This window comes from Rhinopithecus bieti, unplaced genomic scaffold, assembly GCF_001698545.2.
Source record: "Rhinopithecus bieti isolate Rb0 unplaced genomic scaffold, ASM169854v2 scaffold_17882, whole genome shotgun sequence".
NCBI classification, from domain to species: domain Eukaryota; kingdom Metazoa; phylum Chordata; class Mammalia; order Primates; family Cercopithecidae; genus Rhinopithecus; species Rhinopithecus bieti.
The window spans coordinates 1578189-1593758 of record NW_016809462.1 but is presented as its reverse complement, the minus strand read 5'-3'; the positions used below and the strand labels follow the sequence as shown (position 1 = coordinate 1593758).

The following is a 15570-nucleotide window of genomic DNA, read 5'->3' as shown; positions in this document are numbered from 1 at the left end:
TATAATCCTACTACCTTAATGCAACTATTATTACAGTATTTTTTCAGCACAGTTATAATCATATTACATTTAAAATGTTATTGTTTTCCAATTAGCCACATGCATTTTTTAAGCCACCATCATTTTTCCACATTAACACACCTGCATGATGTTTTGTCAAGTAGATTTCTAAAATTTATAAATCCGTTCTTCCATTGTTCATCTAATTTGGGCTACCATAATTTATGCAGGGACATACATCCACATGTATAATTTTACATTTCCATGCCTAACCTGAGAAGTAGATAATTAACAGTACCTAAGGTGGGAAAGTTGTCCCTGAAGATTGAAAGGAAAACGGCAAGCTTATTTTCAGATGCACTATCTCACCAGGTCACTGACAAGCCAGAAGATTTACCTGGAAGAAATCTTACAAAACGTGGCATGAAATGAAATCTTGGGCAGCAGGGAGGACTGTCTTCAAACAAAGGACCTGAAGCAAACAAATGAGAGAAAAAAAAAAAAGAAAAGAAAACTCAAACAGTCTTAAAAAACAAGCACTGCAACTTAATTTCTAAGATTTATGATAACCACAAAAACTACCACCAGAAGTAAATGCATAAAAAATACCACCACCTCCTGCCACTCCTCCTCAGTAGCTAAATCAATCATTGGTAACTGCCACAAGCATCCAAGGACAACTGCAATGAGGAGACTACGCAAAGGCAAGAAGAGGATGAAAGCCCCAAGCGCAAATACATATAGTAAAATTATTTTTAAAATTCAAAGTTATCAAGACTTATTATAATTGAATTATTACATGATATAATGTGACTATGTGTTCATTCTTTCCCATTTTAATCACTACACTAAAAAATGTTGAGAAATGCTATCAGTTTGAAAAGCCATTCATCAATAAATAAGTAACTGTTTATTAGAATACAGATACTTCCAAAAGAGTAAGCTACTATCCAAGAACCAAGCATCAAGTCTTTGAATTCATCTAGTTCACTCTAAGTGTCTGCATGTGTGTAAGTGTGTGTGTGTGTCTTAATGACTAACCAAAGTTTTGCATTGAAATAAACTTCCATCTTAGATTTATTACAGCAAAGTTTACCAGATTTAAAATATTAACTAATGGTAATTTCCCAGGTACACATATATCAAGGTAGTTACACATAACAACTGGTACCATCTTTAAGCTGCTACCAGCTAATAATAAGCACTGTCAAACTGTATAAAGTAAAATCCATAGAAACTTATTTATGTCAAATGATAACAAGCATTCCTGTGAATAACACTTTTCTCTGGGTATTTAAAAAGTAAGAGAAATTTCAACTATCTCCTTACAATTTTTATAAGAGTTTTCACATATACCATAGCATTCTTCGATAAGCATTACTCTCTTCTTTAAATCCTATTACTCACCTTTAAGATTCCAGTCATACAATTCCAAAATATCTCTAAATAGGAACAGGGAAAAGAGTTCAAGCCCTTTCACACAAAATTCTGAAAACAAACCAAAATTAAATTACTGTAGATTGGCAAAATATATATTAACTGAAGGTTCAACTTCTTCTTGTCAAGTGTCTTTAAAAATGTCTGTTAAAACTATACTAAGACCATATAGTTTCCTGAAAAGTTTAGCCACTGATCACTAGTTTCAGACGGAAATGAAATAGACAATAACGCCATTAGGATTCCTTAATGTCAACTTAGCCCTTCTCAATATACAAATAAAACGAGAAATTTAAAAAGTAAGGCCTCACTTATATTATTTTTCTAATTCAATTATAAACTGTGTGAGAATCTTCTGAGGATGTTTTGTTAATTCAGATTACACATATGCACCTGATAGGCTTGTCCTTCACCCCCGCCTCACACATCCAGAATAACGGTCATGGAGTTACAAAAAAACAGAGGTCATGTGTACCCAAAAAGTTCAAATTCGTAATGAATGCAAATAAAGGGCTAAGAAAAACTATACAACTCTGCACCAAAATTTCTCCTGTAAACAAGCTAAACAGATGATATATTTGCAAGTGAGACTTATCTCATAATTCTTCCTCCTACTTGTTTTGCTCGGGGTTCATAAATTACCCTGCGTGAGATCACGCCAGAAGTCATAAACTTTTACAGTAGCAAATGAAGGTATATGACCTTAAAAACCAAAAGGAAGTTAAAAAAAAAAAAAAATCCCTTCTAGAGCAGAAGAATGAAGGGGTGGTTCTTTTATTTAATTCTTTTGAAAGGAAGGTACAATGAGCAAGACTTGCTCAGAATGAAACAGGTGCCAACTAGGCACACATGTCATGCCCATCAATTTCCCCCTCCATGCTCCCTGCCCATGACAGAGCTGTCCCATTAAACAAGGTTTGCAAGCAGAGCCAGGGGCTCCGGAAATTGACCCTGACTCCAACACAATGTTAAGTGCACAAGCTTGTTTGCTGTCTAGTTGTTATTTCTTAGTATGATTTGTCGACACCACTAAATTCAAGATCAGACTATGAATCATTCTGAGATTCACATTAATCTTCCTTTGGAATTTTAAATCTCTTGCATGTATTTAGATAAATCTGCTGCTGTGCACCCGCAATGAAAAACAATTAGGAAAAAATATGTAAATATATGGGAAGAAAAACGAACCAAGCATTGATCTTGTCATTGGAGATAATGAATAAGATGATTACAACAGCTATCAGATTGTTTCACTATTCCAATTTCCCCTCTGATAAGGACCAGTAACCAAAATCTGTCCCCTACGTAAAAGAAACTAGAAACAGATGTAAAGTTAATATCAGCAGATGTAACACAAGGAGAAATGGGTTCAAAAGACAGGTCAACAAGTTGAAAATTGGCCTGAATTTTAACCTTGATACTAGAGCTACATTTAACTGACTCTTTCAACAGTGATTATGATACTTTACAGATATTCCTGGCAAAAGCCAGATCTGGCCAAGTTCAATGCTTTCAAATAGTAGTGTGGAATAAGCAAAAGAGCAAACGACATCAAACCATTACACAATCTTTTCCCTTACCTCCGGCATCATCTCTTCAATGAAATGAATCGTGTAGTCTATGTTGAATCTAATTACTTTACACAGTGGAATCTGCAATAAAAAGAAGTGAGGTTCAGTTCCCCAACATCTCCCTGCAGGCTCATATTACACACGTTTGTTACCTGACCCATAAGGCCACGAACCAAATGAGAAGGCTTCACCTTCATCTCAGTGGCTAACAACACTGCACATGCAGCTTGACCACAACTGCTGGATTTTAATGACAAGAACCCAGCTGTCCTGGCCTCTCCAAGAAACCTGCATAATGTGGTGCTTAATTAACAGGATTAGCAGCAGCAACACAAACATAACAAGAACCCATTAAAACCACACATATCACATCTAAAGAATTAATAAAACCATAACCATAAACATTTCTGTTTCTCAAGTTTTTAAAATATTTTAGAATCTCTGGCTCCTTAGGCAGATCAGGGATAGTAGGGTGATAACTCATCAATTATGGATTCACAGGTCACTGAAAACACCCAATTCATGCTCCCCAGCTGGCTCGTGAGCAAAGGCAATTGTGGTAATAAATATAATAATAACAAGTGATAATAAAAATAATAATAGCTAACATTTTTTGAGCCAGGCACTGTCCCAAATGCTTCACAATATTCATGTAACCATCACAACATCCCTACGACATAGGTTTGGCTACCATGTCCACTGAACAGTGCAGGAAGCTAAGGCAGAAGAGTCATCAAGTACCATCCCTAAGACAACAGCTAGCTCGGTGACTGGAAAGTCTTCCTCTAGACCCCAGCTCTTAGCCACTAGAGTATACCCTTCTCATTACCTGTTCTAACACTCAGGATACATGTGAAAACGAAGGAAGGCTAAGCATAAAATAAATCCACACCTATCTTACTTTACCAATGTATCATCAGACAATTGCCTACTGCCTACACATAATAGGTTTTCCGTAAATATATTTTTGAATGAATTAAAGAATAAGAAAGGGAGGGAGAAAGATTACTGCAGAGAATTGGCTGGCTAGCTGGGGAAAATAACAGACTCAGAAGTCCCAGAGATGCGTTAACTGAGTTTTTCCGGCTGCTTAATCTGACCATAAGATGATTTTATATAGATGTAATCATTTTCATAAACCATAGCAATCAGAAAGAAACAAACTTTAATTCTGTCAGTGAAAGGGATGGTAAGAAAACAGAAAATAGTCTTATAATGCCATCTACTGGAAATCTTTTCTGAGATACAAAGTTTAGTTATTGGGGCTTTTCCTTTTATTCTAAAGAACAGTGGTTAATTTGAGTGAAACTCATGATAGCCATTATCATTTTAAGTTCGACTTTGTTCTTAAAATCATTTAAAATATTTAAGAGTTACAAAATTTTGCATGATTCAACATATTTTTAAAATACCTATTCTTTGCTAACAACTACATTAGATTCACAGGTACTCTAAAATAAGCTACGGGTCCTATCTTAAGAGGTAAAGATGTGTAAGAAGAAAGGCATGTAAGTAAATACAAACAGAATACAATGCAATGTAACTTCTAAGTTCAATTAAAAAACAAACAAGCAACCAAAAAAAGTATAAAGTGCAAAAGAACCAAAGAGGAGGTAACATATGAGTTGTCTTCAAAGATGGGGAGGGGCTGGGTATGGTGGCTTATGCCTATAATCCTAGCACTTTGGGAGGCTGAGCAGGGTGGATCAACTGAGTTCAGGAGTTCAAGAACAGCCTGGCCAACATGGTGAAACCCCGTCTCTACTAAAAATACAAAAATTAGCTGGGCATGGTGGCGGGCATCTATAATCTCAGCTACTCAGGAGGCTGAGGCAGAAGAATCGCTTGAACCCAGGAGGCGGAGGTTGCAGTGAACCAAGATCGTGCCACTTCACTCCAGACTGGGCAAAAGAGCAAAACTCCATCACAAAAAAAAAAAAAAAAGATGAGGAGGGGAGGAATTTTCCAGGCCATCCAGAAAAAGTTGAGGCAGAGCAGCTGTTTAGTTTCTAGCAAAATGGAGGAAAGGGAGCTGAGAAGTAGTAATTTCACGGTTCAGACAGAAGTACGTGGAGAGAGAGATGCCAGGTGATCTAGAGAGGAAAATACGAACTCTATTACGCAGCCTTTACGAACCATGTTAAGGTCAGGGCTTATGGATATATGGCAAGAAGAAATCATTCAAGTACTTGAAGTTAGAGATTATCATCATCTACATTTCAGAAGAGACACTGTAGAAACAGTGTTGTAATGGCTTGTAAGGGAACAAAGAAGACCAGACTGAAGTCTAATGCAATAGTCCAGGAGCCAAATGAAGGGAAGACAGGAAAGGAAGAGAAAAATTTTAAACACAGGAGATATTACTGAAATATACAGTGATCATTCTGATGTGGAAGGAAGAGTGAAGAAAGAACTGAGGATCATTTCTGGGTTTCTGGCTTAAGTGACCAACTAGGTCACTTAATTCAGGAGGGTGTCCCCTGAGTACCTCAAATTCAATATGTAGGGAAGATGACGAGTCTAGTTTCGCACAGGTTGAGGGTAAAGTATCTGAGGAAACATCAAGGAGGTTCATTTCAAAAGGCAATCTAAAATGTGAGAGTGGAGTATTAATACAGAGGTACATGTCACAGCTATAAATATTGATCTGGTGGGGATCAGAATATGCATGGGTGGAACTGAATTACTCAGAGAGTACATAGGAGAGAAAACAACGGGAGCTCTTGGGAATTCTCAAGAGGTAGGCAGAAGCAAATGTGCAAACTTTCCTCCTTGCTATCATAGGAAAAAGCACTCTGCTTGATGATTTATGCATGTACAGTCCTTTTCCTATTTCATTTTAAGTAAAATCACTTCTTGGAATTCCTTCTGTGACCTCTTTTCTTTGTATATACTTTATTTTCTTTTGGGCTTCCATCCATACCACCAGAGCCATCCTCAGACACACAAATTTGGAAAGGCAGGATCTCCTCATCTATTCAAACTGTGATCTCTCTAAGTGTCAAGGAGAGCTTGTTATTTTGCTACACAATGGTCAACCAAAAAACTGTAACTTCAAAGATCACCAAAATACCTCCCAACAAATGCCATCAAATAATATAAATGACTACTATCATGTTTGAATATTTAAAAGTAAAGACTATCCTATACTGACTTATACTCTTATCTTACCCTAGCAAAAAACCCAAAAAACTAAAAAACTCTCCAAACCTCCATCTTCTAACTCTACTATTTCCACATACTGATTGACCAAATCCAGGGGTCAGCAAGTCCACTCCAAATGGGAAGCCAACTAAAGTGGGAAGGAAATGATCCAGGGGTTTTCCTGTGCTTTGGGGAATATGACAAAATACTATGTAACTCATACATATATCTTACATTTTTTTCTTTTTCTTTTTTTGAGACGGAGTTTCGTTCTTGTCACCCAGGCTGGAGTGCAGTGGCGGGATCTCGGCTCACTGCAAATTCCGCCTCCTGGGTTCAAGCGATTCTCCTGCCTCAGCCTCCCGAGTAGTTGGGATTACAGATGCCCACAACAACGCGCAGCTAATTTGTGTATTTTTGCTAGAGACGGGGTTTCACCATGTTGGCCAGGTTGATCTCAAACTCCTGACTTCAGGTGATCTGCCCACCTTGGCCTCCCAAAGTGCTGGGATTACAGGCATGAGCCACTGCACCTGGCCCTTTTTCCTTTTTTTTTTTTTTTTAAGAGATGGGGTCTAGCTCTGTCACCCAAGCTGGAGTTCAGTGAGGCAATCAGCTCACTGCAGCTTCAAACTCCTGGGCTCAAGTGATCCTCCCACATCAGCTTCCACAATAGCTGGGACTCAGGCCATTTTGAACTCCTGGCCTCAAGCGATTCGCTTGCCTTAGCCTCCCAAAGTGCCAGGATTACAGGTGTGAGCCACTGTACCTGGCAAATACACATATCTTTAAAACTTCAGATAAGTTGTCAAAGCTCTTAACATCAGGTATTATAACAAATGTGCTCCACAAAAAGGTAAAATTCTCCCAGAATGCTTTATACTCAGCCAACAAGTCTTTCAATCCACTTCAAGACCTTAAGAGAACTTGTAGAACTAGATTTGGTGGAGATTCTATCATTACCATCATTTGCATGACATTCTTGCTGACATTCTCTCTCTAGCAAGAAAAGGAATCAGAGTGGTAAAGCAGTTTAACAATTTTTTTCCTTAGGAGGCTATTTCAAATTCAAGAAGCCTTTGATGGATCTAATTCCTATGAACTGTACAACACTCAGCTTAAAACTCAGTTTATTTTTATCAACATCTCTGACATAAATGATGAGGTTTGTCACAGAATAAAGTTCTCATCGAGAACTTGAACATTTACATAAAATATATGCTGAACAGCCAGGTGCGGTGGGCCTGTAATAGCCTAGCACTATTGGGAGGGCGCCTGAGAGGGCACGATCTACGGAGTCAGTGATAATCGAGACCAGCATATCCCAAACAAACTGACTCACATGGTGAAAACCCCGTCTCTACCTAAAAAGAAAAAAAACAAAAAATTACCGGCGTGTGGCGGGTGCCTGTAGTCCCAGCTACTCGTTGAGGGCTGAGGCAGGAGAATGGCGCGAACCTGGGGGAGGTCGGGCTTCGCAGTGAAGCCTTGAGAATCCGGCCACTGGCGCTCCAGCCTTGGGTGCGACAGAGCGAGATTCCGTCTCAAAAAAATATAAATAATAAATAATATATATATATATTGTTGAAGCCATGAATATTTTTTCTGTCCTTTTGGTTTTATAATAACAGTAATGACTGTGGACTAAATATTACATCAGTGGCCTCTCAGGTCAAACCTTGTGCTGGGGACATTTTTAAGAATGATGTTTTCTCATCGAACTTTTGCTATAAACCTAAAATATTGTTTTGTTTTTTTTTTAAGTCGCATATTTTTAAAAAATTATGTCTGATTCTCCACTAAAACCCCAAGCATTGCTATCATTCATGAAGTTTAAAGAATTCACTTGTCCAAGGTAAAAAAAAAAAAAAAGGATTAGAAGATTCAAACCCAGCTCTGTCTGAAATCCTTTCCAAAGAGAGAGGTGCCAGTATTTATTATGTGCCAAACACCATGATAAACACTTTTCATGTGCCATCTTATTTATTTTTCACAAAAGCCAATGAGATTGCTCCAACTAATACCCTCATCTTACAGATGAGAAAGCCAAAGCTTATACAGATTGAAATGTCAAATCACAGAGCTATCACTAATTTTAAACCCTGGTCTCTCTAAAGCCACACCGCTATCCTTCTTTGTTTAAGGTGATCCTAAAAGTCAAAATAAGATCTCTATTAATTCTAGGGAATCAAGAAATAAGATGAAGAATAGTTTTAAGTATTTTCATGCTAACTAAATTCTGTGTATTTATAAGCCCTTTGTGGGGGAAAAAGAGACAGGCAGTAGATGGTGGGGGGTGGAGGGTAATCAACTCTAAGGCTATGAGATTTGGTGTAACAAAGGGTTTGAAAGTTTGTGATACTTAAAAAAAAAAAAAGCAAAGAAATCATGAAAGTTCAGAAACCTCTTAGTACCTTTCCATAAAGATTATTTAAGAATGGCCTAATATTATTGCTTTTCTATATTTCTTTATTTATTTGAGACACAGTTTCACTCTTCTGCGCAGGCTGGAGTGCAGCAGCACGACCTTGGCTCACTGAAACTTTTGCCTCCCAGGTTCAAGTGATTCTCATGCCTCAACCTCTCGAGTAGCTGGGTTTACAGACGCACACCACCACCCCTAGCTAATTTTGGATTTTTAGTAAACACATGAGGTTTCACCATGTTGGCCAAGCTGGTCTCGAACTCCTGACCTCAAGTGATCCACCTACCTCGACCTCCCAAAGTGCTGGGATTACAGGCGTGAGCCACCGCGCCTGGCCCATATTATTGCTTTTCTACATTAGTGAACAACAGATGGTCCCCCTTGAAGAAAAACATATATATTATCAAATGATTTTATTTTACATTTACAATGTAATCATCTTCTCAAAGAAAATTCTCTAGGATAAAAAATACTGTGAAATAAAGAAAATCTCATTAGGAAAACAATTTGTCTTAAATTAGCATCACTGCTATGGAATCATATCTACTTATACAAAAAAAATGACAAAAAAGGCTAAGGTAAGGCAAAGATCTGAGTCTTAACTGTACTCTCCAATGGAACTGAATTTCATCTGTGAAGTAAACAGTACTAAAATAATTTTTCAAATTGCAGATGTAATTTCATGTAACCAAACCAGAAAAGGTTAAACAACATTCCATTTGATGTGGATATATAATAGCTACAATTCAATAACTTCTACAACAGCATCTGTACTGGGTCAAGTACACTGCCACACATCACTTCCTGTGCCACTGCCAGCCAATTCACTCTACATCCAACTGGAGTAAGACAGACAATTCCTGGGACTGCCAGCATGGAGATGGAAAGATTCTGACTCACGGATCAGGAACTTCCATTTGAACCAATTACCAACAAAGCAGACTTAATACCTGTATAAAAATATCATGAATCCGTATGTCAAAGTCTCTTGAAGACACATTCCTGGGATTCAAAAGCAGAAAATGTACTTCATGAATTCAGGCTCCAAACGTCCTGAATAAGCTCTGTTTCTTTTGCTCAGAGACTAAACAATGGCTTCTCCTTAAAACTTTCCAACTTTCTTTTGAAGGACAACCAACCCAAAATAGCTTTAACACATTACTCCACAGTTTATCCTCCTTTTCCAAGCTTTCACACTCTCAAAATGTTACTCTGACACATGTTTACTTACAGCATTTAATGCAGACCGAACCTGTGACTCATTAACACAGACGTCACACTGCCACCTGACACACTACTGCAGACTTCCTGCAGCTCATTCACGTTACAGAGGGACGCAGAGGAAACGTTTCTTAGGAGGCAGATGACAGGAAATGTTTTGACTTTTGGAAAGAAGGGATGAAGGAGGTACAAGGAAAGAGAAAAGCAGCCAACTAGCACATACTTACATTGGTCAGGGGGGCATGTGCAAACATAGAAAATCCTTCAAAGATATACTCGTGATCATCGTATTCTATGACAGTTGGCCTGTCAGTCTAAAAGCAAACAGAAACATGAACCCCAAATTAAATAAATGACACAGTTTGCATGTGCAGAAATCCATCAGGACTCAAAGTAACCAATAGAACATAAGGACTTCCTTTCAGACACCAGGGAGAACTTTATACAAAGTTTAATTTTACATGAAATTCTCTGGCTTCAGATAGTAAGTATAATATTTATGTACTTAGACAATTAATGATGTAATATTATGGGTGCCATAAATAAATCAAAGGCTATACTAAGCTTCATTTTCTAGGAACTTGTTTTATTTAATCTCACAATACTACCAGTTTTGTTCTTAATGAACTATGTTTCTGAACTAACAGAAGTCCTAACAGGAGCAAGGTAAATAATACAGCTAACTCAAATGCAAAGTGGAAAAAGACTCAGCATCATAGAGTGGAGACTAGCAACAGCCTAGAAGTCTCTGAAAGGCCTCTGGGTGCCAGAAGGTCAACCCCTCATAGCTCTACTCCCAGCCTCTCCAAGAAGTCAACCAACCAAACACTGCAAAAAATCAATTCCCATACAAGTTCAAAGGCCTTAATTCCCAGAAAATTAGATTTGTAACTAAATAATACATATATCAATCTAAGCATGAGGGACTCTATTTCTTATGCCATTCTTATAACCCAACATTGTGTGTGTGCGCGTGTGTGTGTGCGCGTGTATGTGTCTGTGTGTGTGTGTGTTTTTGAGATGAAGTCTCACTCTGTTGCCCAGGCTGGAGTGCAGGGGCATGATCTTGGCTCACTACAAACTCCACCTCCCAGGTTCCAGCAATTATCGTGTCTCAGCCTCCTGAGCAGCTGGGATTACAGGCATGCGCCACTATGCCAGGCTAGTTTTTGTATTTAGTAATGGGGTTTCACCATCTCTACTAGGCTGGTCTCGAACTCCTGACTTCAAGTGATCTGCCTGCCTCAGCCTCCCAAAGTGCTGGGATTACAAGCATGAGCCACCAGGCCCAGCCATTTTTAACCTTAAATGCTAAATATGGCAGTAATTATTAAGACTGATGGCCTATAAGACATATTTCTAACACAGATACTAGATTTCATTCTTTTAAACATTATCTACTAAGAACAACTTGGAATAAGGGGGAACAAAAGAATATCAAAATATATATTATTTGTTTTGCCAATATTATTGTTAATTTATATTTGAAAACCTTAACAAAGATGGTCTAAATTAAATAAAAGAGAGCCAGGCACAGTGGCACATGCCTGTAATCCCAGCTACTTGGGAGGCTGAGGCAAGAGGATCACTTGAGGCCGGAGTTCAAATTCAGCCTGGGCAATAAAGTGAGATCTCACCTCTGAAAAGAGAAAAAAATAGTGAGCAAAAATGGTATAGCCACTTTGGAAACAGTTTGACATTTCTTCAAAAACTTTGTTGTTGTTGTTGTTGTTGTTGCGCAGGCTGAAGTGCAGGGGCGCGATCTCGGCTCACTGCAAGCTCTGCTTCCTGGGTTCACACCATTCTCCTACCTCAGACTCCCAAGTAACTGGGACTACAGGTGCCCGCCACCATGCCCAGCTAATTTTTTGTATTTTTAGTAGAGACGGGGTTTCACCATGGCGCCCACCAGCACGCCTGGCTAATTTTTTATATTTTTAGCAGAGATGAGATTTCACCGTGTTAGCCAGGATGGTCTCGATCTCCTGACCTTGTGATCCGCCCACCTCAGCCTCCCAAAGTGCTGGGATTACAGGCGTGAGCCGCTAGGCCTGGCCGCTGTTCACCAATTTTTAAGAGATGTGGAAGTGTTCTATATTTTCTTCCCACTCCATAGCTCCAACATTGTTGGCTACTATGAATTTGGCTATTAAGTGATGCCAACAATATTTAATGAAAAAAAGATATAGTAGTATAGTGAAGAGGAAGCTGAAAGAAACATCATCGTGATAAAGATCAATTTCTCAACATAAAAATAAAATATATTTCAAAGTAAGAACATTTAAGAACGGAGTAACTTTAGCCTATTCACATTTTACTCTATGTACATTTTAAATGATATGCATGTGATTCTTTAGAAACTTACTAAAAAGTTCGTAGGCGGGGAGACTGTGATCCGGTAGTGGAAAAGTCTGCCAGCATTGTTGGTCATAGGACGACAGGGCTTGATAGCCTGAGGGGAAAAAAACGAAAATCAGTTTACAAGTATAACAGAGTATTTTTACTTAAAAATATATTGTATTTCCTAGATTCACATCTAACAAAAGAGATTTTATGTCTGTTCCTTCACAGACTGGTAGGAAAGAACAGTACTGGCTTTGCCATACCTAGACCAACAAAAAAGGGCTGGCCAGTCTCCAGCTCTCAGCCACTTCCTCAGGTGCTGGTGAAGCAGGGATGTCCAATAAGGCCAAAAATGTCTGAGGGTTTTGGGGCCTCCAAAATACCGTGAACTTGGCAAATGAGCAGTTACCATCCATGAGGGTGCCGGGGGACACCCACTGGACCACGAGTACACATAGGTGGCCTGTCCTTGATGAAGACCTGGTGTTCTTCCACCTGACGAGGCGAGTAGGCCACGTCAGTTGTAAGGAGAGTCTGAACGAACTCATGAGGTTTGCCTGAGATGGGCCCATTTGGGACTCCCCTTTATTGCAGCTGCCAGTAGAAGTAGCTCTGACCTTGCTGCAGACCGCTGGACTGCATCTCGTCCTGTGGGTGATGGGCCTGGGAAGCCCAAGGAGAGCGAGCCAGCTGTCAGACCTCTGGCTAGAGGGTGCCAAGCTGGGGCTGGGAGAGGTGTGAGCTGCAGCTGGGAACACTTGGTTGGGTGGTTATGTCTTGGCATTTTCCAGCATGGCAAAGGCCCATAGAGCTTGATTAACTTCAGAGGCCAAGAGAGCTCGTTTGGCCTGTGATGGGGCTCCCCTTAAAAACAACTGTAAAGTAGGGCCAGGCAGTGGTTCATGCCTGTAATCACAGCACTTTGGGAGGCCAAGGTGGGAGGTCTGCTTAAGCTCAGGAGTTCAAGACCAGCCTGGGCAACATGGCAAAACCTGTCTTCACAAAAATTAGCCTGGTGTGGTGGTGCATGCCTGTGGTCCCAGCTACTTAGGAAGAAGAGGCAGGAGATCACTTGAGCTCAGGAAGCGGAAGTTGCAGTGAGCCAAGATTGCACAACTGCATTCCAGCCTGGGTGACAGAGGGAGACCTTGTCTCAAAACAAAAACAAAAAGAAAATCATAAACATTTGGCTGCAAGGTGGCCTATACAGGGCTCTCCCAGCGGTGCCCCAGTCCCATGGAGGTGGCAGCTGCATAAACCCACTGAAACATGCTTAAATGTTCCTTCCTGAACTTTACACCAGCCACTTTCAGCCCTTGATGGAGAGGTTCATGCTATGGTGTGCTATTCTCCAAGTCATGAACAGTCACTGCAGCACAGGACAGGGACAGCTTATGGCCGCCCGCTCTATGCCCACAGCCCCATCAAGTTGTGCTTCCTGGATAACCTTGACTGGGTGTTGAAGTCATGAGAGACCTTACCATCTTTGGAGATAGCTACCGTTATATTTTTCAGTCTGTGAGTTACAGACCACTTCCCGTGTGATACACACAGTACAGCCAGTGACAACTTTCTCACTGAGTCCCTGCATCAGGTCTTCAAGGAGGCTCTGAATTTCTGTCCTTGACAAAGGGTAAACCTCTTTGCAGACTTCTACGGTGTCTGGGGCATGCCTCCTCATCTGAGCAGGCTGTGGAGGTAACAGCCACTGTCCTAACCATGACCCAGGTGGTGATTGGTAATGCCTGTAGTGCAACCAATGGTTACCCCGCAAACTCAGGATCATCATTCCACAGCTTGAAGGCCTATGGATCAGACAGGCCAAGTGATGCGACTCTGAGCTGAGGCTGTGTGACTGGAGTACACAGCACCCAGCAGGCATCTGAGGATGGAGCACATCCCTGGAGAAGCCGCGCAGTCCCATCAGGAGTGCAGAGGGTATAACGTGTCCTTCAGTGATTGTACAGACTTGCAGGGGATCATCTTCTAAATCCCCCACTGGCAGACAACAACATAGAGGCTTTCTGCAGATAAACCTGACCTACGACTTCCTGGCCTAGGGTGTCACAATCCCAGGATCCTTCAGGCTGAGATGCTCCTCTGGCACAGCAAGGGCTGGAGACACACCAGCTGGCAGTCAGCTCATGAAGCCAAGGGTGTCCCCGGCATCCAGACTGTCCTCCTCCACTTGGGAGCCTGTCCCCGCTTACTAGGGGCCTGGAAGGATCTTAAGAATAATTTTGGCAGGTTTTGCCTGGTGGCAATTTCCATAACAGAGGTAAAAAGTACACACAGTAGGTAGCAATCGGCCAGAAAGCAGAACAAAAACTGCCAGACCTGCTGTGGAATAGTCCATACGGCTCACCCGATAGCTGGATCAGAGCTAACTCTCATGATTCTCTCAGAGAAATGAGTGCCACTACTCACCTGCTTAGGCAAATGCCATCACCATCCCCAACTGTCGTGTTGGTGGGTGGGGTGTTTCCAATGGACCTAATTAACCAGCTCTTTCAGGAGACACTTCTCCCTTTCCATCTGATTCTCCTCAAAGATAAGTCTTAGTTACCAACCGATGCTCAAGCAGTTTGTTCTGCTTATTCTCTTACAAGACGGACAGCAGATGCAGGCCAGATATAGCCAGGGAGTCAGATGACCAAGTCAACAGGAGGGTCTTCATCCGGAGACCATACTCAAGTTTGGAAGATCCTTCTCCTTTACTTACACCTGTATTCAGTCCAGATCAGTTACCAGATGTCTCTTTTCTAAAAGGAGTTTAAACTATTCTTGTAAGGGGAAACTTTAAGACTTATGAAAGCTCCATCTGTGCCGAGGTGGCCTTGTCTCCTGGAAATCTCCAGGCTAGGTTGTAGACTGCTGACACAGGCTGACACGGACAACACTGCTGACATGGAGTATCGGCCCTGTGAGACACCTGAATGAAGTTATAGCTACTCTTAATCTTATAGCCACAATATGCCACTTACAATATACTCCAGAGGGGGTTCAGACCATAAGATTTAAGGATCTTTCTAGATCTAGAATCCTATGACCATCTTCCTTTTACTTATAAAATAACATAATAACTGACCTTTGGTTATACTTATGAATAAACTGAAAAAAAAAAGTGGGGAAATTAATCTGAGAACTAACAGCAGCGAGAGTTAATAGGAAATTTTTAAAGCTGGAAGGAATAAATATGCTGGGTAAAAATCAAAAAGGTCAGAAATGAAGAAAGCATGAGAGATGGTGGAAGAGAATATGTATGGATCTTAAGACAGGAAAAAGCTGGCCAGGCACGGTGGCTCATGCCAGCACTTTGGGAGGCCAAGGTGGGCAGATTGCCTGAGGTCGGGAGTTCAAGACCAGCCTGACCAACATGGAGAAACCCTGTCTCTACTGAAAATACAAAATTAGCCAGGCGTGGTGACG

General features: G+C 40.6%; 1 protein-coding gene across 1 annotated transcript in view; it reads right to left on the bottom strand.

Annotated features, from left to right (window-relative positions):
- The window catches only part of DROSHA (drosha ribonuclease III), a 140759-nt gene that overhangs the window by 90700 nt on the left and 34489 nt on the right, over window positions 1-15570 (bottom strand). The window contains exons 11-16 of the mRNA XM_017889448.1: window positions 12164-12250; window positions 10026-10112; window positions 3018-3089; window positions 2692-2752; window positions 1408-1488; window positions 398-472 (exon numbers count right to left, since the gene is read on the bottom strand). Of these exons, the coding sequence (XP_017744937.1) occupies window positions 398-472; window positions 1408-1488; window positions 2692-2752; window positions 3018-3089; window positions 10026-10112; window positions 12164-12250 (463 nt within the window). The remainder of the gene's footprint in view (window positions 1-397; window positions 473-1407; window positions 1489-2691; window positions 2753-3017; window positions 3090-10025; window positions 10113-12163; window positions 12251-15570) is intronic.